Source organism: Ursus americanus, chromosome 10, assembly GCF_024610735.1.
Source record: "Ursus americanus isolate L20-20 chromosome 10, mUrsAme1.1.p, whole genome shotgun sequence".
NCBI lineage: Eukaryota > Metazoa > Chordata > Mammalia > Carnivora > Ursidae > Ursus > Ursus americanus.
In genome coordinates this window covers 2,641,672-2,663,523 of record NC_142136.1, presented here as the reverse complement: position 1 = coordinate 2,663,523, position 21,852 = coordinate 2,641,672, and the positions used below count along the sequence as shown (strand labels likewise).

General features: G+C 55.6%; 1 protein-coding gene across 2 annotated transcripts in view; it reads left to right on the top strand.

Moving 5' to 3' along the window:
• COL4A2 (collagen type IV alpha 2 chain) overlaps positions 1-21,852 on the top strand; it is a 163,435-nt gene that overhangs the window by 123,387 nt on the left and 18,196 nt on the right. For both annotated transcript variants that reach the window (XM_045772972.2, XM_045772973.2), the window contains exons 19-31: positions 848-958; positions 1,443-1,592; positions 6,357-6,449; positions 7,498-7,661; positions 10,388-10,460; positions 10,551-10,657; positions 12,239-12,440; positions 12,784-12,843; positions 14,267-14,323; positions 15,002-15,109; positions 16,016-16,237; positions 19,880-20,041; positions 21,044-21,214. In XM_045772972.2, coding sequence (XP_045628928.2) covers positions 848-958; positions 1,443-1,592; positions 6,357-6,449; positions 7,498-7,661; positions 10,388-10,460; positions 10,551-10,657; positions 12,239-12,440; positions 12,784-12,843; positions 14,267-14,323; positions 15,002-15,109; positions 16,016-16,237; positions 19,880-20,041; positions 21,044-21,214 — 1,680 coding nt within the window. The remainder of the gene's footprint in view (positions 1-847; positions 959-1,442; positions 1,593-6,356; positions 6,450-7,497; positions 7,662-10,387; positions 10,461-10,550; positions 10,658-12,238; positions 12,441-12,783; positions 12,844-14,266; positions 14,324-15,001; positions 15,110-16,015; positions 16,238-19,879; positions 20,042-21,043; positions 21,215-21,852) is intronic.

The window sequence follows — 21,852 nt, the reverse complement described above, 5'->3', positions numbered from 1 at the left end:
CTGCGTTTCATGCGTTCCTGCCAATTAACACATCCGGGTCAATGAGTGCGCTTGGAATCCACGCTCAACACCTCGGATTGCCCTCCCTGGGCACCCGTCCTCTAGACTGTGGAGTCGGACGTGCCTGCCAAGCCAGAAACCCCAGGAAAAGGAATATGAGCTCCACTCACTGTTAGTGATTATGGTGACATTGAAATACTGCCTTTTGAGGCTTCGGGAACATAATTTTTTTAAATTAATGTGAGCCATTTTTCAAAAACGTCACTGACTGAGAGCCCAGAATCCATCTACTTCCCGTTTTCACCACCTCCTTTTTCCGAAACCGCACTGGGAAGGGGTGGCTCTGAGTTGGTGAGCGGGCAGGTGAGGGCTCCTGAGCACGATCGGCTGACTAATGAGCAGATTCCCTCGGGGAGGAGGGGAAACTAAATGTATCCTCACAGAGCAGCCTTGCAGGAGCTTGTCAAGACCCGGAAGGCTGGAGGAGACTTGTGGGTTTTTTCTAATGATTGCAAGGTAACTAAAACAATTAATCTTGCTCTTCTTCCAAACAAATGAGAGGGTCAGTGGTTTTCACTTTTATTGTGTTCCCCCTCTTGCTCGTTCCTGACGGCTAGTACTTATGCAGTGCTCCCGGCGCGCGGGCAGGGGTCTCAGCTGCTCTCATCACACCTGTCGATTGATTTACTTTTCCTAACCAGCCCCTGAGATGGGGATTGATGCCACCCCTGTGTTGTTGGTGGAGAAGTTGAGGCGCAGAACTCAAGATTACGTGTGTTATGAGTGGAGGAGCAGAGGTCGGACCCAAGCAGTCCTGTTCTGAGTGTGGGGCCCGTCTTGGTTGCAGGTGCCAGAGGTGACCCAGGATTCCCAGGGACCCACGGGGAGCCGGGAAGCCGGGGTGAACCAGGAGACCCAGGCCCCCCGGGCCTCCCTGGCACGTCCGTCAGAGACGAAGGTAATTGACTCCGTGGTATCAAACGTGTGCCGCCCACCCCCAGCCCCCGCCGGTGTTCATGTAGAGCCCTGGCCCCTTCCTGACCGCTCGGCTCCACCGCTGGGCTCTCACAGACGAGGCTCAGCAGCTCGAACCAGCTAGAGCACATGTGCCATGGGCTCTCTGGGGAGCGGTGCCTCTGCGACAGCAACTCCCCACGGGGCCGGGTTGTGCCGCTGACAAGCAACTAGCCGGATGCCGTTGGCTGGCCGGGACGAGTGGGGGCAGTCGTCCAAGCTCGGGGCCAGGGCCACAAGTGTCACACCTTCGTTTGGGGCTTTTTTGAGGTTGAAATAGGGTGATGAAATCTGCCAACAGCAACAACCCTTAAGTCACTGAGACGGTAGATCCGAGAGTCCTGGCGGCCCCCGGGGGACGGGAATGCCAACACAGATGTTCTGTATCCCAAGTCTCATGCTGCTGGTGGTCGCTGTTGGATTTTCAGATGGCAAGAGAGGCCTCCCGGGTGAAATGGGCCCCAAAGGCTTCATAGGAGACCCAGGCATCCCTGCACAGCACCCCGGCCCACCGGGCACTGATGGAAGGCCAGGACTCCAAGGACTCCCAGGGCCTGCCGGACCACCGGGACCAGACGGTAAGAGGAAGGAAACTCGCATTAGGACAGAGCAGCCTGGCCCCTGCCAGAGGTTTATAGGGTTTTTCTGCTAAATAATTCCATGAACCAACGCGGTAAGCATTGCTCTGGGGTGTGGCAGGTGCTCTGGGTTGCAAACAGAAAAGCAAGCGATGAGGGAAGCTGCTGAGTACCAGCAGGCCTGTGGACATTACCCAGTAGGGTTTGGCTGACAAACTCCGATGAGGTCAGCTCTGCTGTGGAACATCTGAGCGGCGCGGTCTGGAAGCAGGTGCGAGCTGAAAGCTGTCGACGTCTCTGTGATACGTTCCATCACCTTCTTCCAGGGTGGAGGCCTCCTGCCTGGACTTGTAGCCTCTCTCCTCTGTCTTACCCGCGATCTTAGGCAGACTAGATAATCTGCCTTCTCAGCCATGCAGAGCCAAAGCTGTCCCCGACAGCAGTTCACAGAAGAGGGGGCTGTGTTCCTCCAGCAAGATGTGGCCGCTTTGGCCAAGGCTGACAGGCAAGACTAGGAGCGTCTATAAACCAGACAGGCATGAGCTTCTGGGCCCCATGCTGCCTGGGGGCAGCATTGAATCCTTGTGCAGAGTGGATGTCCTGGTTCCCGTCCTTCCATGGTTCCATGGCTCCTTTCAGTGAAGAATGCTCCGAGGAGGCAGGGAGACGTGTGGTCTGTCTTTGAGCTTGCATGAAGAACGGTTACCTTTTCGGCTCCCAGGTTTAAAGGGCTGTTTTAGACCTTGTAAAATCTCCTAATGGGAACATCTCATCCCCTCCAGAGTTGGGATAAACGAGGCTTTGGAAGAAACCGTGAGGTCACAGTTTCTTTCTCTGTGATATGGTCCACGGTTTATCAGCCTCTTTTCGAGGCTTAATTAAATTAAAGTCCCTGGTATCCCCCCGCCTCATCTCTCAGAGCTTCCTGTCTTCAGGCAGGGGGAGCATCACGTTGCTGACAGGTAGTGCTTGATCTGAGCTCCGGGTCAGTTCAGATCTGTGCTGTGGGTGTCTTGGGGCGTCGCCTCTCTGCCGGCTCTAGAGGAAAGAGGCTGGGGTTGGTGGGAGTATCTGTGTGCACACGTCTTCCGTTGAAAAATCAGCAGTCCCTTCTCTGATGCCATTTTGTGTTCTACAGTAAGTGTCTGAGTGAGCATGCTTCTACCGTTCCAACTGTCCTCCAACTGGCAAAGCCAGATTCTCACATTCTTTTGCAAAATTTTAGATGTAGATAATTCCCTGGAATTTGCCAAAGAGTTTGAGCGGTGTTATCATTCATGTATTTTTATCCCGGAAGTAATATTTATTACTGTGACATCAGTCATAATGGCCAAGTTTCTGTGAGCGTTATGTTTCCTGAGTAAATGTTATCTGTTAAGTTTTCCTTTTTGGTAACAGAACATGGTATGTTAAAATTTTTTAAGGCATAAAAATTTGCCTCTTTAAAGGAGTATGATTGAAGGCTGACCCTGGCATTATTCCAGTTTTGCCAAAGACACAAACACCATCTTGCTTTATAAATCTGCTTAGTTAAGTGTATGATTTACTAATATAACTTATCTGTAAACTAATTCATTTCTTGTGCATATTTTATTCATAAAATGCATGGAATAATATCCAATAAATTTTATCAACCTAAGATATGAAAAGCATACAACTTCAGTTCTCCTTGAAATTTTTCTTTTACCCCATGAGACACATTGTTTCCAAATCACTTTTTTAAAAAGCAGTCTCTTGTACAAAAAGTGGCCAACCATAATGGCCTTTTGAAACATTTTTGTGCATAGTCAGAATTTAATACCAGTGACCTTGATTCCCACACAGTTCTTCAGCTTTTCCCCTGGAATGAAATTCTTGGATTCCTTTCTCGTTAGCTGCACTCCATCCTGTTTTATGTGTCGCTACTAATGAAAACCAGAATTTTTAGTTTTTTGCAGTTCCCACAGAACCAAGCCATGAAGTCAGTTTTCTTTCTGAGCTAAATATTTTGCTTTCTTGGTTCTAGCTGAGTGAACTGAATCAAGTGTCCGGGCAGTTTCAGTGTTTTCTGGAATAACTCACCATACTGCCAGCTTTGTTACGGACCTTGGCCTCTTCAGGAAAATCCCAGTGAAAACATCGGAGAGGTGCGCTGCTATTCTGTAGGACTTGCGTGAAATTACTAGTTTATTAGCTAAAGCACATAAGAAAGAGCAAGGGTGATGGCCACTGGATTCGCCAACAGTGACCGTCTTTGGGTCAAACTTAAAATTCGACATCCCTGAAATATCCGTGATCGAGTACCTGCCTGGCTGTTGAACCTCTCACGACATCGGGAGAACCTGGACGCATAAAATAAAGCCCACAAAGTCCTCTGAGGCCTAAATGCCCTTGACCTGGTCGCCAGGGACCCGAGCGCACGTGCTGGGGGCGCCATCCTGCTCCACGGACCCGGGATAGAGCCGGCTGCCCTCCTTCCACGCTGGCCTTCCGCAGAGCCCCTCTGTCCTTCCCCTCATAGCTCGACGGCCATTCCCCTGGAGGCGCCTTGGTTGGCCCTCCCTTGTCCCTCCGGCACCGTCCGGGAGACGACAGAGCTCCTTGAAGTTCAATCTTGGACCCTTGTCTCTGTACCCTCCACCTGCCTGGACCCCGCGGCTTCTGGCACTTTAAGCTCAAGCTCTCCCCACTCTCCCTGCATCTCCAGCCCAGGTCTGTACTGAGCCCCAGACATGCTCAGACTGTCGGCCCGGCCCGTGGCCACCCTACTTATCTCACAGACATCTCGAACTTTGTGTGTCCAAACGGAACTCTGGGTCTCCTGCCGCCCAGGTCCCTGACCCGACCTGCCCTGTGCTGGACCTCGCCCCTCCCCACAGACCCGGGAGCTCGGGCTACAGCCCTGAGCGTCACACTGACACCTCGCTCGCCTGCAGCTGGGACCCCTCTGCCTCTTGACTCTGCTGTTCTTCACTCAGCCACCCCCGCCCTCCCTGAAGCCACCGCCGTGTGTGGCGTGTATCTGCGGGGTGGCCAGCCCGCTCACGAGCAGCCTCTCGTTCTCTGTCCGCTCGGCTCTGCATAGGTGGCTCGTAGACCTTTAACCTGCACATTTGTGTAACTTCCCTCCTCAAAACTCTTTCAGGGCGCCTGGGGGGCTCAGCTGGTTAAACGTCTGACTCGATCTCAGCTCCGGTCATGATCTCAAAGTTGTGAGTTCAAGCCCCACATGGAACCTACTTAGAAAAAAAAACAAAAAACAAACAAACAAAAAACCTGTTTAATGGCTTCCTGTTGCCCTTGGGATAAAATCCACGCCCCTGGCATGGCCCCTTCACCTCCCCTCCGATTACTGGCTTCCCCCCTACTTCAGGGGCTCGCGGACACACTCCTCCTGTCTCTGGCGCCGTCCCTGTTGCCCACGCTCGGCCACTCTCTCTCCCTCTTCCTCTCCACATCCGACGTGTAAGCACCACGAAGGTCTGCAGTTTCTCTCCAGCCATACGTGGCTCCTGGCACGCTGCTGGGCTAGCCCAGGTGCTGGACCGAAGTCGGATGCACCAGGGCGTGAATGACAGACACCGTCTTAAATCTGCGGTGAAACTGAACGGCATGGGACAGGAGTCGCTGCCGCCTTTCCATAAATATAGTTATTTAGGAGCATTCTGACCTCAAAGTCTGGTGTCGCTTTTCTAAGCAGAGAGCAAATGCCCTTAAAATCAGTGGCTTCCTTAGTGGCCTCTTTCTTGCTCCTCTGACCCCCTCCCGGTACCACGAGATGGACATGGCAGCAGGTGTTTCAGTGTGTTGCGGGTTCTGGATCGGGGGCTGTGAGCACCACGGGGTTTGGCAGCGAGGACAGACTCAGTGAGGTTCTCATCCTCACCCGTCAGTGCTGGTTCCTGGGAGCACGATGCCTCGTACCCACCACGAGGTGGCGCTGCCGTCGAGAAGACGCGGAGAGATTTGCTGGCATGAGGGCGTATTTCTTATGCTTCCCCGTATCCGGCTCAGAATTATGGGAGCCTGGAGACGTAACAGGACTTCTGAGGGGCCCTGATCCTAGTCACTGGGGGTGAGGGTCAGGAGGGTGGGTGAGCACGCTGGAGTCGGATGGTCCCAAGTTGTCTTGTTAACCACACGGACCGCGTGTGCAGCTGCTCTGGGGGGAGCAATAGGGAACCGAGGTCATTTCCATATCTTGGTTTGTTTTGGTTTTTGGTCTTTTGGGGAACCCAAAGTTATGTTGGTCTTGGAATATGAGTATTTAGGACGTAAATAAAATATGTGGTTGATTACACAGAAACAGCGTAAAGATGATGCTTGTCCCCTCGATCTATAAATGCCCATAGATTCTTTTTGGACCCGGAAAATTGCTTTTTTTAATTATTATGAACCATGTGTTTGCTATTCAGAGTTTCAAACTATATGGAAGATTAAAAACAAGAAAGTACAATTAGTAAAAAAGAAAATCTTTAGAAACTAAAAAAATAAATTTTTTAAAAATAGAGTAAAATACGTGGCTGAAATGTGAAAACCTTTCTTCAGACTCCACGTTTCTTAAAAGCAAAGATTTTTACTTCTCGCCTTCAACAGGAAAACTGAAGTCATGGGCTCCTGCATCGCCTCCCATCCCTGGGGGCTGTGGCCACAAAAGAGTGTCCCGGAATGGAGCTGCATCCTCTGTTGGGAGATCTGGGCAGTGACCCTCCCAACCCTGGGTGCAGGGAGAGGTGGGGTCTCTGTGCGGCACTCACGGGCCATCTCTGTGGGTTTTCTCCTTAGGTTTCCTTTTCGGCCTTAAAGGAACAGAAGGGACGGTGGGCTACCCTGGGGCTTCTGGCTTCCCTGGGGCTCGTGGACAGAAAGGATGGAAAGGTAAGGAGCGTCCTCGGGAATGCTGGAGGAAGGACGGGAACCCACTCCCTTGTCCCACGATGTTACCCCGGGGCTGAGGTGCATGGCGCCCACCGCGCTGTCTAGCACCCAGCCCTGCGCTGGCCCTCCTTTCTCCTATCTCTGTCTTTCCCTTCATCAATGAACTTTCGGGAGGTGCAGAGCCCATTAGGGACAGAATAGAGGAGCAGTGACTCCTTTGGCTGAAGCGGATGATTCCTCTAAGCGCTACAGAGTTCCGGAGAGCAGTCATCGCAGCTCATCCTACCCACGTCACCTGAGTTAGGGACTAGTCACCGGTGGGGGCAGGACCGAGCAGAGTGCCCAGCGGCTCACCCCCAGTTGGTGGGAGAGGTTTGGTCGAACAAGCAGAGGGAGTTTCTAGTAAAGAAATAACGCTAAATTGGGGGGCTGCCTTCCTGGGGAAGGGCCAGCCCAGGGGGCCCCAAGCAGCGCCCCCTGACCTTTGTGGCACATGTGGGATGTGTGGGTGGGTGCCCTGCAATGGACGGGGCCAACCGCAGGAAGCAGACGACATGGAGAGCTGTATACCCCTCGTCCCGTGAGCCACCTCCTGTCGCCTTCTGTGCCACCAGCAGTGGGCTCCCGGGACCCCAGCACAGCAAGACAGAGAAGGGAGGTCGAGGAGTTCCTCCTCCCACCCAAGATCTTGGCCTCTGAGCCCATAGCTCCAGCCAGGCACCCTCTCCAGGGCTCCCCCTTTACCCCAGACCCTGGAACCCTGTCTCGCCCCAGCCCCCAACCTGGGAGGCCCCCATTCCTCAGCTCCACACACACCTCAGTAAATGGTGTGTTATTTAGCCTCTTGGGGAAACATGGCAGGATTCTGGATCCCAAGGAGTAACTCCTGCCCCCCATCTCGGAGACAGTCCCCACCGGGCATGGGAGCAGACAAGGTCCCGGAGTGCCTCCTCGTCGGTCTGGCCCCCACCGCCCTGGACTTCTGTCCCCTGTTTAGCGCCTGCTTGGCAAGGAAATAATGAGTCTCTCCCTCTGCCTCACGTTGCAGGTGACTCTGGGGACTGTAAGTGTGCTGAGAGTGATCAGTTCATCACGGGGCTCCCAGGGCTGCCAGGACCCAAGGGCTTTCCTGGCATCAATGGGGAGCCAGGGAAGAAAGGGAGCCAAGGAGACCCCGGCCAGCACGGCATCCCCGGGTTCCCGGGGTTCAAGGTGAGACACCAGTTCTATTAAAGCTGATAGGACGTCCTTGACAACTTTTGGTTATTAGACGAACATAGATTTAGACCAGCAATGCTCCTGCACCCAGTGCTCCATTCAAAAAGGCCACACGCTCCAGAAGAAACTTCAGAATGTTTACCGGTAAGAAGATGAACGGCACAGCCGCTGTGAAAAATGGTTTGAGGTTTCCTCAGAAGGTCAGAGACTTGCCATATGCCCCGCAAGGCCCACCCCTCCGTGGACACCTCAGAGAATCCGAAACACATGTCCACACAAAACTTGTACACGGCTGTTCAAAGCCCAGAAGTAGAAATAAATGTCCATCAGTTGATGAACAGATAAGCAAAGGCAGTGTCCCCACGTGGTGGACTATTGTTCAGCCCTAGAAGGGGCAGGAGCTCGGCCCCTGCTGCAGTGTGGCTGAGCCTAAAAAAGTGCGGAGTGGAAGAAGACCGTCCCAACAGAACAGGTGTCTTATGATGCCACAGGAAGTGTCCAGGACGAGCGGCTCCAGAGACAGAGGGCAGGTCAGGGTCTCCAGGGGCTGGCGGAGGGGGAACGGGCAGTGAGCACGTCATGGCCGTGGGGTCTTCTTGGGGGCAGTGATGAAATTGTTCTGCAATTAGAGATTAGTGATGGTTACACAATCTTGTGAAGATACTAAAAATGCACCAAACTGTATGCTTCAAAGTGGTGAATTTTACGGTGTATGAATTAGATCTCAAAAAACAAAACGACGGAGAAGAAGCTAAAAAAAAAAAAAAAAAAAAAAAAAACGAAACACCTGGCATCTTGTTGAACATTCACCTTTTGAAATTTACAGAAACGATTAAGCATTTTATGAAGTCTCCCTTAACCAGAGAAGAAGTGAGACCTCCAAGTAAACCATGAATTTCTAGGAATGTATGAACTTCCCCACCCGTGGAGTCCCCGTGTGTCAACTAAGCAGACCTTATTTCACGCCTATGAAAAGAGCATCTGTAGATCTTTCTTTGGCGAGAGGTTTTAACCAATGATTTCAAAGCCAAGTTCAGATAAAGGCAAAGAAAATATGCTTTGTTATTTATTTATTTACTTATTTACTTATTTATTTATTTATTTTACTTAGAAAAAGAGCTGCAAGAGATTTATAAAGTGAAAAGTGTATTGTTTTACTGATTCAGCAATAGAGGAAAAATTGCTCAGGACACCAGGCCAAGGACAGTTAGAGCGATGTGGCTCCGTGACCGGGTGCTGGGGGAGGGGGGCAGCCCCACGGAGCTGCCCGCACGGAAGGTGGTCCCTCCTAATCGCTTCGGGGCACAGGACCTCCGCTCCGAGCCTGCGAGGCTGCTCAGAACACAAGCGGTTTTCTCCAACTAAAAATTGTAGGCGCTAATGTCTTATCCTGGTTTAAAAATGATATTGTCTCCAAATCCTAGCCGTCTTAGCGCGTACGTAGTGAGAGTTACAAGCTTACGAGGGGCAAAACTGATGGGATCGTTGGTTGTTTATAAAATGATCAACTGTTTCCTAGAAGCCAAATGGACCCCATTTTGTGCACCTGGAATGTCTAAAATCTGGCCCCCACCTGTATGACGCACGTGCCCGCGGCATTTCTCTTCAAAGACCTGCGGCATTGTGTTTGTTGTCTTGCATTTAATTATATGTTTATGGGTCTGGCAACCGTGCTTCAGTAGGAATGTCTGGGATGGCTTTCTGTTCTCTGACGTTCGTACCAACGGAGCCTGCAGGAGCGTCTCAAGTCGGGGGTCAGTCGGGAAATGAGCTCACCGTCCGTCCGTTTGCCCAGGGCCCGCCTACTGAGCACTGTCCGCGTGCGACACACACCCGCACACCGAAAGAATGCTGCCCTTGTCTGCAAAGAACTAAATCAATAAATCAAGTATCTGTGGAATTTTTCAGAACATTCCATTTAATTAGACCAACACTAAAAGTTCCCATATTCTTGCAAATAACAACCAAGATTTGCCAAAAATGAGCACATCACACATATTAATATCCTGACCCGCTAACCCGCTCATTTCTGCTCATTGAAAGACCCATGCGAGATTTCACAGCCTAAAATGTGAGTGTCCCTGCACTCAGCTTGTCTCTAAAGGATGATTTTTCCCCAACCTTAATTTCGGTCTAGAAGACAAGCTGTCCACGGAGGACTCTGCTGCTCTCGATATGGAATGAAGACAAATCCCCATCCTTCGTACTTGGAGGCTTAGTACCGGCTCAGAGTCTAAATAGCGCAGTCAAGGGCTAGCAACCTTGTGTGTGTGTTAGGTCGTTGCTTCCCAAAAGTTCATGAGTACGTGCACCCTCGGGAGCTGGCTGAAACACAGATTCAGGTCCAGTGCGAGGAGGGCCTGAGGTTCTGCCTTTCTGACAGGCCTCCGGGAGGGGCCGGTGCCGCTGGCCCGCGGACCACACTCCGAGCCCCGAGCTTCTGGTTTTCACTCTCCAGCCACGTTTGCTACTTCCATTACATTGTAATTATTTGAGATTTAAAAGGCAGCCCCACTGGCTACGTTCCAATGTTCAGTGGCCGTTTGTGGTTGATGGCCAGCCAGGTACGGAGCATCTCTCAAGAGGCAGGAAGTTGGTTGGGGCAGCACTGGGCTTGACAACGGGTGAGGGCTCCCAAGTCGTATACAGGGAGACTCCTCGTCTTCCCAGGTGTCCTTCACAGAGTGAAGGAGGAAGACATCATATGTTTGTTCCCACAGGGTGCCCCTGGCAACGTGGGACCACCCGGGCCCAAAGGGGCGAAGGGGGATTCCAGAGCAGTCACCACCAAAGGTCAGTCTTTGGGGGCCGCCAGTTCCCAGACCCACAGTCCTCCTGTGGCTGCTCTTGTGTGAGTGGCTCACACGGCACATCCTTTCCCAGGTGACAGAGGACAGCCAGGGGTCCCAGGTGTGCCGGGGCTGAAAGGTGACGACGGTGTCCCCGGGCGCGACGGGCTGGATGGGTTCCCAGGCCTCCCAGGCCCTCCGGTGAGTAGCACGAGGGTGGGGCCAGTGCTGCCCCGGTCCTGATGGGTCTGGGCCTTAACCCCGAGGAAGCCTGCGGTGAATGCCACCAGCGCCTCCCGGGGTGTTGGAACGAGCAGCAGTCCTGTTGGCGAGGAAGCAGGGGAGCGGCTTGGAAGCCGGGGTCAGAGGGCGCGTACAGGATAGAGTAGCCAGAGACTCCTCCCCGTGGAGCATAGGACGGGAGTCTGGAACGAGGCCCCGAGGCGGAACCCGCTGCGGGCTCTACCCCCGGCTCCGGGGCCTCCGTGTCCCTCGGCTCGTAGAAGGCTGTCTTCCCTGTATCTTCACATCGCCTTCCCTGCGTGCGCCCATCTCCGTGCGCGAATCTTCCCTGTGGGACGCCAGCCTCCCCTTGCCCTGATGGCCCTCACAGGCCCCGCGTCCAGAGCCGCCACATTCTCGGGCCAGGGTCAAGACGCCAGCTTCTTGGGGGAACGCGGTTCCACCCCCAGCTCGTCCTTGTCAGGGCGTCACACCGCAGTTCCCCACCGGCTCGTGGGCCTCGTTCCCAGGACAGGCCTGCTCTCCTCCGTGTGGGTCAGTCCCACTACAGCACTGTTCGGTTTTCAGAGCGCTTCTCTTGGGCTCTTGGAAAACACCTGGATTGTTAGTAACCTAATGTCGCTTTTTAGTTACAACCCTGAAAACCATTTTCAAAAAGAGTCCGTGTGGCACAACCGTACTCGCACGTGGCTGCCTCCAGCCGCATCTGAGCCAGCGCCTGCTGGCCACTCCAGGGCTCATCAGCACCGAGCGCGGGTCCCGCTCTGCGGTCCTAGGGTCTCCGCGGGGCCCGGAGCTCAGGAGGGTCGGAGAGATGGGGACGCTCAGGAGCACGGCGGGCCGGGGCGGGGGGCGTTGGGCAGCGGCGCTGGGACTCGCCTCCATGGCTGGGGCACCGCTCATTCAGATAAGCTCAGCACAGAGCTGGCCGCGGGCTGCCTCTGCTGACCTCAGTGCCCTAACCCCTGCGCCCACAGCTCCCTCTCATCGCTCCATCGCCCCCTCCTTCTGCACCTGCTGGGCGTTTTCATCCACAGGGAGCCCCTGCTTTTTCAATCCTGTCTGATTTCCTTAACTCCAGTGAGCACGCAGCTCTTTCTGGTCCAAATCAAAGACTTTCTTTCCTTTAACAATGGATCGTCCCTGTGAATAGTGCATACGTCCCAATGTCCGATCACAGCAGTAGAAACAAGGTGTTCCTGCTCCCATTACTCCGACCCTGCACTTGACTGCTCCCATCAGAACCTTCCTGCGAATGAAGGCCGCAGCTGGGGAGGGCTCCAGTGGCTGGGGGAGAGGACAGCAAACACTCAGATGTGTGTGCTTCCTGGGACTGTCTCCCATTCTGTCACCATGATTGATATAAATCCTGCCTTGATGTCTGTGCTTGGTCAGACCGTGATGGCAGGTGCCTGTTAATGTCCACCATTCTTCTGCTCTGTGTTGGTCACACCGACGGGGGAACGGGAAGGAGGACTGGGATATGGATGTCTTTAAGGTTTATGTGTATTTTAAGAGATAAACTGAATTTCCACACAGGGTGATGGCATCAAAGGCCCCCCAGGGGACTCAGGTTACCCAGGAGCACCTGGCACTAAGGGCGTTCCAGGAGAAAGGGGACCCCCAGGACTGGGCCTGCCTGGCCCCAAGGGCCAGCGTGGTTTCCCCGGAGATGCCGGATTACCTGGACCACCAGGCTTTCCCGGTCCCCCTGGCCTCCCAGGCACCCCCGGACTAATAGGTACGAAGGAACCCTCTCTTATCTTTCGGTCATGGGACACTGGCCCCAACACCTGCTGTCCTTCTTTGGCAATGTGTACGTTCCCTGGGGGTCCCGTGAGGATGCGTGTTACGCCATCGGTTCTTGGCGTGTTCAAATTACCCTGTCCGCGGGGCTTTCCAGGCCCACCAGACTCAGGTCACACTCGGATGGGCCTCTCCCTGGGTGCTGGGTCATGGGGGCTCTGCACAGAAGCTCAGACACGGGCCTTGGATTCCCCGCCAGCCCGGCCTCCCACCAGCACGCACCCGTGGGGAGGTCCTGACTCTCAGCCGCCTCACTCCTGCATGTGTCTTGTTCCCAGACTGTGACACAGGTGTGAAGAGGCCCATCGGAGGTGACGGACAGGAGGTCGTGCAGCCAGGTACTGTAGTGAAGACCAGGACGCTTTAGGGAAAGTTCAGAGGTTCGGGTTATAAGGAACGTGACTGCTCAGCAATGGCCGTGAGCTCCCGCGGTAGGAAATGCAGATGCGTGCGAAGCTCGGAGCTCGCAGGGCCTCTGCCTCAGCTCCTAACCGAAGGCAAGGCAGGCGCGGTGAAGCGTGGTGTTACCGCGGCTCCCACCAGGGCGCGGCATCACGCTGCAGCACTGGTAAGAGCTCAGCAGAGAAGTACCGTCACACTGAAATCTATGCATGTGTTCATCTGTGTGTGTGTGTGTGGATTGTACGAGGGGGGGGGTCCGATACCTGTCAAGAGAATTGGGTCGAGCGATGAATAATGCTAGAAAGAACCGGGGCCGACAGATCAGAAGGGGTCCTGTGGTGATCCCAAGCCCAGGCCCGAGGTGGCAAAGTGGACAGGAGAGACTCCATCGGAGGCTGAGCCGCCAGCACTGAGGGTGCGCTGAGGAACCCCAGTGGGAAGCATGTGCATGCAGCAGGTCGCCAGCGGCCGCTGAAAGTTTGGGTGTGACCCTCAGGGTCCAGGTCGGGTTGGAGAAGTGGCATCAGGATCTGCGGGCCCCCTGCATGAGGTCGGGGAGGGCGTGTGGGCACAGATCAGGCACTCAGGGGAGGGTCCAGAGCGGGCACTCGGCGGAGCCTTCCGAGAGCGGGTGGGAGGCCCCTGAACGTGAGACTCTGCAGGCCGGAGCCGGTGCCCCTGGAGACCTCCACTTCCTTTACCCTGACGACCTGGGCTGCCCCGTTTGCACCCCAGGGACCCCTAGTGCGGCAGAGGGGGCCACATTCCAGGCAGACAGACAAAGCACAGCTTGAAGAAGGGTGTCTCAGACAGAGGCCAGACGACAGAATACCCTCCCCGCCGTGATGCCACTGCCCTCGGCCACACTAACCGGAAGTGGCTGCAGCCCGGTTCCATTTCTCACGGCTCAAAGCAGCTCAGCGCCGCGGCCAATTCCGAAAGGATTCCGAGTCACACAGGAGAGTCAAAGAATTCCTTTGGCGACCGCAGCTGCCTCCATCGACAGGGCCCATCTCCAGAGGAGAGAAAGGCAGTCCCGTTGGCAGACTAGGTTGGACCAGCGTAGCTCAGTTGTGCCCGGGCGACGGCCCTCAGCGCGCGGATAAGGCACCGCCAGCACGGCGCCTGGTGCATTTGACGGGCCTGACTTCTCCGGCACTTATACTAGTATTCTGATCGTTGCACCAAGAAATTAGACTTTTACTGACACTGGAATCAAGATTAATTAAATCATTCAATGACTCCGATCATAAAACGGTAGCCGTTTTTCACGGCGGCCGCTTCTGCCCTTGGCAACCCGCGAAGCCATGAGAGTTGGTGGGAGACTGCCCCAGCTCATCTCTTCTCCTCTCTTCCCAGGTTGCGTCGGAGGGCCCAAGGGATCACCAGGCCTGCAGGGACCCCCGGGCCCCACAGGTAAGCGGGAGGCGTCTCCCACCTCCTCTGTGTCTTCACTGTCCCTCTCCCTCTTGGCTCTTCTTCCTGCTGCCCCAAGCTCCTCCCCGCCCCGGACGTTGCTGCATTCCGCCACCGTGGCCCGCGGCCGCAGACCGTGGTCACTTGTGTAGGGAAGCAGCCTTTCCCTCCTCCCGTGACAGCCTCAGATGGAGGGAATCTCTGAGCCTCAGACGAGACAGACACAGAGACACTGGGAAAAAATACCTAGAGTTTGCTTCCCGTATGAAAAGGTTCAGATAAAAGACGTCCAATAGTAAAGAATTCGTTCATTTAGCTGGTGTGAGGTTTCGTCTGCTGTTCCGTCTAAAGCATTCATTCTAAGTACCACAAGTGACCATTTCTCAGATCTGGGTGGACCAACTCTGGGTGAAGGATGGGGCGAAGTCTGGAGGGAATGCTCCTACCAGTGCATTCTGGGTAGGGCGTAGATGGACGCAGCTGCGGGCCGGTGGGGTTGGCAGTAGGCATGGCCAGCCATCAGAAGTGTCCTTTCCATTGACATGCCCCCCGGCCTCATCGTTTCCCAGGGTCACAGGGACCTCATGAAGTCGGCTGCTGGGCCTGACCGTCTCCCACACATTCGCTGCTGGGGTTTGCTCATGGGGCTCTGACGTGTGTCCTGCTTTCTTTGTTTAGGTGCCAAGGGCCTGCAAGGGATACCAGGACTCTCGGGCGCTGATGGAGCACCAGGGCTCAAGGGTCTCCCCGGAGACCCAGGTCGTGAAGGGTTCCCGGGACCCCCAGGTAAGGCAGGGTTGGACCCCCACAGGTTCAGGAGCTGACTGTGTGGGACGTGGGTGCCCCAGCTCTCTTGTCTTAGGACACTTAGAAACTGTCACCTCGTGCTTGATGACAGCTTTGTTCTTTGGTTGGGAAATTTAAAATTCTCCACCTTTGCATCACTGTTGTCATGCTGGAGTTTTGCATAAGATCCCTCCAGCTCCTACAGGACAAAAGAGACAGGTGTCCAGAACGATGTTCTGTGGTTGACGTGGAACATTCTGAGGGCAACAAAACGCTGTCGTCTTCTGAGACTATCACCAAAGGCTCAGAGGCCTCGGGTCGTCAACTCCCATGTGCTGGTCACTCGCAGTGCCCGTGGCCCACCTTGCCCCGCACTGGCTGCTCGCTCTTGAGCTCACGCTCCTCTGAGCAAGCGTTCACCTACATTTGACATGGCCGAGAATTATAGAAGCCGTCGGCTGCTAACAGAGCATACACCTTTTTCCTGGAACTGGAGAAAAATCTGTCCTCACTTGCACACATAACTTGGAAGGTCCCGGGAAGCTATTCTTTGGGGACTCTTTGTACAACAAGGGAGCCCATGAGTTCTGAAGATTCAGGTCCAAGCAGATGGTTCTAAAGGCCTTCTCCACTTGGGCTACATGGGGGGCCGGACGGGGGAGCGGGGCAGAAGACAGTGGTCCTGGGGTGGGAAACTGGGCCGGGGCTTGAGCTGCGGCAGGGGGCCGGACGGGGGCCAGACGGGGGAGCGGGGCAGAAGGCGGTGGTCCTGGGGTGGGAAACCGGGCCGGGGCTTGAGCTGTGGCCCTGACTGCACCGCGCCGTTTGGAGCCTCTTTCTGATACCTTTCCTGGCCCACCGCGACGCTAACCTGCAGTTGTGGGGACAACCCATGCTTCCTTTCAGGGTTCGTGGGGCCCCGAGGATCCAAAGGAGCAGCGGGCCTTCCTGGCACGGATGGACACCCGGGTCCCACTGGTCTGCCAGGCCCCGTCGGGCCCCCAGGGGACAGAGGCCTTCCCGGAGAAGTTCTGGGAGCCCAGCCCGGGCCCCGGGGAGATGCTGGACTACCTGGACACCCCGGGGTCAAAGGCCCTCCGGGAGAGAGAGGCCCGCCTGGATTCAGGGGTAAGTCCTCGCGGTGGGCTGGGAGCCTCATCCCACGGCACTGTGGCACCCGAGGGTGGGTCCGAAACCCTCCCGGGATGTGATGAAAAGTCCCAGGCGGCATGGACTATGTGGTTGCTTTTTCGTCCCCACACTGAGGCCCAGTGTCCCTTTAGAATATTTTGGGACAATAACCACCACCTGGGGTTTACGTGCCACGGGCAGGACGGGATGGCGTCTGAGGCTTTCACAAGTACAGACTAACGATACAAGTACAGACTAACGATGCTCGGCGTCTGTCCTCAAGCTGGGTGTGAGCCGGGGTGGGGGCAGGGGGGGGCGGCGCTTTCTGCAGAATGTGTGCTGCTGGTGTGAAGAGAAGAGGCCGCGCTTCGGAAGAGGGCGCGGCAGAAGACAGGACATGGGGCACAGCTTAGCTGGCCGGCGTGAAAACTGGTGTGAGACATTTGAACGCCGGCGGTACCATCAGTGTACGTGTAACGAAGTCGTGTGACGAGTGGACGGGCATCCGATGGCTGTGTGAATCCAGTTTGTGCAGAACTGGCCTCAGAACCCCAAATGCCCTCGGTCTGCGGGAGACGGGAGGAGTCACCGAAGAGCAAGCATTTACGTTCGGTGCGGCACGCGGGAGACCGCCAGACCCTTGGCGTTCCCGATCGGCTGCGGAGATGCAGGAAGAGCGTGGCTTTAGGAATCAACTCTTTGCCGGCGGCATGGCCGGCAGTGCCCGCTCCCGTGCCCGGGAGGACAGGGGCGTCCGCTGCACCGCAGGAAGCAGGCGTCCCGTCCCTCCAGTGCCGTCAGGCTCAGAACACGAGGGCGGATGAAGCCTGGTTCTCGACAGGCAGGTGAACTCACCAGGCTCCGGAGCGCCAGTGGCTTCTCGGAGGAGCCTGTCCGTTTCCAAGGCCTGAGGCTGGGGCGGGGACGGGAAGACGGGGCGGGGGTCCCATGTTGATCACATCCCCACTGTCAACTGAACAGGAGAAGCCCCAGCACGGGTGCCGGGCTTCACCGGGGAGCCCAAAGAAGGAGGAGCCTGAGGGCCAGAGCGCACACACAGGTGCTCACACCCGTGCACGATTCACACACACACAGGCGTGCACACACGATCGTGCATCCACACACTCATGCATGTACATCCACATGCTTACACGCACACACACATTTCTGCTCAGCCCCGGCACCCACACGTGTGCCCACACACTCTCGCACACACAATCACGTCCACACTCATCCTCTTACACGCACACACATCAAGCAGGCACATAGGCCTGTGGGTAAAGTCACACAGCAGTGGGGACCCCTGCCGGGACGTCCGGGTCTGTCCTCGCCGACACGGCGGCCTCCCGGTCGGTTACGGGGCGGCGGGCGTCACCCAGCGGAGGCTGGCCGGCTGACCACCCTGGCACCGCACAGACCGCCCAGGCTCTTCACAGAGGGCCCTTCTGATGGGTGTTTTTAAACATAAGTATTTCCCACAGACTTCACGATGTTTGAGCAGAAGGACAAATGGCCACAGCTTGACGTTCAGGCCTGTGGAGGTTTCCCGCCATCCGTGTCCCCTCGGTGACTTGCTTACTTACGCAGACTGTCTGTTAAGTGAAAGTTCTGACTCCAGAGCACGGAAGCTTGGAGAACCTGTTTCCGCGGGGGTCCCACCGGCCCGGGCAGTGGCGCAGCGGGCAGGCGGTCTCGCTCGGCCACGTGGGCCTGGTGCACAGGTGCCCCAGTGTGCCCCGTGTTGGGAAAGAACCTCCGTATGCAGCGGGGGCCCAGGTACACCAGTTACGGTTACTTTGTGGAAGGAAGCAGATCTTTTGTAGGTGTTCCTTTTTTAGCAGATGTTCTAGAAATGGAAATGGACTTAAAACACTGAGTTCTGATGTCACGAGAGCTGGGGAGCAAGGCACCCAGGCCAGATTTTCCTAAGGCGGCCGCTGAAGTAGCCGTGGTCATGCACAGCCTTCGTTTGCAGCCCGTCCCAGCCACGTCCCACTGCTGTGAAGGAGGCGCTCCAGAACCCGGGCTCGGACGCAGCGACCCGACAGCCTCCGCCCCCGTGAACCCTCAGCTCACCGGCCTGGAGGGCTCTCGGTGTGAAGCTATCTGCCCATCCTCACGGAGGAGCACGGTTTGCGGCAGGATGACCCCAGACTTGCCCACTTCCAAACCGCCTGCTGTCCAAGACCATCGGCACCACGAGCACTGCACTCAGGCTGGAGCTGTTAACTCCAGGCGCAGACGCTGAGCCGTAAAAGTGCCCTCATTTCCCGTAGTAAGACAGGAGGACGTGAGGACATGCGTCCGTCCATCTCGGAGAATCTCTTTGCAGGCTTCGAATCCGCTCCTGCTCTTTGCAGACTTTCTCCCCCATTCTGTCCACGTATCAGACAACTGGGACACACGCCTGCACGTCAGATTCTGGGTTGGTCCAACACTGACTGACTTGGTCCCTTTTGTTAATGCCCCTCCCTTCCGTCCCCTGACTTGTCCGCCCCTCCACTCAGGTCAGCCTGCACACTCCATAGGACGGTCGTGGGCTCAATGAGCAGGTGCGCCTGAAGGTCATTGAAGAAGCCCTGTGAAATGGGCATCGCCCCTCCTACTGGCATTAACTGGAGGAACTTAGTGAACTTTAAAGTCCAAGAAGAAAGGCCCAGGGACTTAGTGTCTGAAAAAAAAAAAAAAAAACCTAGAAGAAAATATGTACTCATGTGACCAGTGGGTAGGGCAGGAAATTCTAAACATAAAAGCGAGGGAAGGAACCGCATGCTCACACACAGAGTGTATAAAATTTGCATACGAATGCTAATCTTCATGTCAAAACAAATGAAATTGTGGGCAGCAAAGTAAACTTTACAATAGCTGTGGAGAAAATCAGTCAATGTATACGAGGAATACTAAAATCTAGGAAAAAAGCATCAATATCCCCAAAGGAAAATAGTAGCAAAGAACAAAAATTTCATTAAAAATCCAACACGAGAGGAAAGGAATGTCCTCACACCGTACCCTGCGAGTGTCGCTGCTGATGGGATGCTTTCCTGTCCCTGCCTGCCGGGCTCCCGTCTCTCCGGGCAGGGAGAGCCCATGGAGGACCAGCGGGTGCAGACGCGGGAGTGCACGGCCGCAGCCCACGTGAGTGTGGGTCTGACCCACAAAGTCGGTTTCCAGGACACCTTCCCGAAGAAACAGCCTCTAACCCAGGCACGGATCTGTGGTCCCAAGCGCTCCCTCGAGGCACTGTCTGCAAGAGCAGAGACAGGCGGGCCTGAGTGTGGCCCCGTGACGCGGTCCTGCTACGCACATAGCCCTTTTACAGTAAAGAATATTTTTAAATGTGGCAAAATGCTCAAAATATAACGTCGAGTAAAAAAAACCCAGAACTCACACTCACAGCTTGGCGTCAGGTCCGCCAGTGTGTGTTGCTCGGTGCGTTTGCGTGGCTAGCAGCCAGCCCGAAGAGAATGCAGCCGTGAGCCGTGCGTCTGGGGGACCGCCGGGGTCACTGTGAGCTTATCCCTTGGGCTGTGTGCCTTCTCCGGGTTTCTCCGGGACAGTTTGTAGAGCGGAAGTCTGCGAGGTGGAGCTGCTGTCTGCAGGCGTGGGCTCAGCCTCACGGCGCTTGTCTTGATCCCGCAGGAAGCCAGGGCATGCCGGGAATGCCAGGCCTGAAGGGCCAGCCGGGCTTCCCAGGACCCTCGGGCCAGCCAGGCCTGCCCGGGCCGCCAGGACAGCACGGATTCCCAGGAGCTCCCGGCCGGGAGGGGCCCTTTGGGCTGCCAGGTGCCCCCGGTTACGGAGGTAAGGATCCCCCCCTCCCCAAAGGGGTCGGGGCCTCACGTGTACTGGCAAGTGAACCAGCACCACTCTCCTCCAGGGAGTTCTCAGACTGGGCTCCAGGGCACCCCTTCCCAGAGCTGTAGGGGTTCCAAAAGAACCCCACACTGAGCAGCTTAAACAACATTTATACTTGCGCGGACCTTGAGGCCGGACGTCTCACGTCCCCCTGCGTGTGTCCAGGTCCAGATCTCTTCTTACACGGACACCGGTCACAACTGATTAGGGCCTGTTTCTCTGTAATTACCTCTTTAAAGGCACTGTCTTCAAAGGCACTCACAGTCCAAGGGATTGGGGCTTTAGGATTCCAGGGGGAGGACACAGCGCAGCCTGTAACAGGTTCCAAAAACAGGTCATGTATTTTCCAAACAAGAAATCAAACCACCGAGGGGCGCCTGGGTGGCTCAGTCGTTAAGTGTCTGCCTTCGGCTCAGGGCGTGATCCTGGAGTTCTGGGATCGAGCCCCACATCGGGCTCTTCTGCAGGGAGCCTGCTTCTTCCTCTCCCACTCCCCCTGCTTGTGTTCCCTCTCTCGCTGGCTGTCTCTATCTCTGTCAAATGAATAAATAAAATATTAAAAAAAAAAAAAAGAAATCAAACCACCAAGAAACCCATTCATCCTTCATACCTGTTGTATGTTGGGTTCCAGGTAAGATTTCAGTAGGAAAAAATGAAATTTCTACTGCGGAACTTCAAAATCACTGCTCTGTTCTCAGAAGAAGGAATGACTTATTTTCTGAAAGTGATAGAATTGGGGAGGGTCGGAAGGGGCTTCCTTCAGGGGCAGGTGGGTGGAGACAGGAGGCATGAAGATGAAGCCATAGGCCGTTTGCCCACTGGAGCCCCCCACGCAGAGGCTGGGGTACAGACATCCCTTGGGCACCGTCCAGGGTGACAGGCCCGGGAGCATCGAGCTCTTCTAACTTTGTTCATCTTTTTCTACTTCCCTCCTCCCCTGCTTTTCAGGTCTGCCTGGAGACAGAGGGGACCCAGGGGACACAGGTGTCCCTGGCCCTGTGGGCATGAAGGGTCTCTCCGGCGATAGAGGTGACCCTGGTTTGCTGGGGGAGAGAGGCCCCCCAGGAAGTCCTGGGGTTAAAGGAATGAGCGGAATGCCTGGTGTCCCTGGGGAGAAAGGTAACGGTGGGCGCACGGGGCGCTCCCTGAGGCGGGCACTGGGTTACACTGGGACTCGGAGAGGCGAGCCCCACTCACCAGCCGGCTGGGGCCCCCGGGAGGCGTCCACCTGGGGGAATGAGCCAGTGCTACTCAGCTGGGTGTGACTGACCTGCCCCAAAACGCCGAGGTACTCATGTACCGAGAGCCAGGGAGCAGGACTCGGTCTCCACGTGGGACGTCTGTGGAGAGGCGTCTCAGGACACTGGGGTCAGATCCAGAGGCTGGTTGGTTATTACAAAACCAAAACCAAGGAAACCATGGGGTCCCTGGGCTAGGTTTATTTGCACACAAACTGAGGCCAGTTCTCCTAGAAGGGGAGCCCTCTGGCCCTTGACTCTCGGGCCACACGGTGATCTGGCTCTCCAGGGGTCCTCTGTGGGATCCCCACGCTGGGCGCAGGGTTAACGACCTGTCGCAACCTCTCCCCAGCGGCCACGGACATAGGGTACCATCCGTGTTCCTTGTGTCTTTCCTACGACCTCCGTACATTTGCCCCATGGCCAGGCGGCAGCCGGGCGGACTCTGTGTATCTCAGTGTGCTCGCAGGTCAGCAGACAAGCCCCTTAGGAATGATGTCCCGGAAATCGCTATTTTAG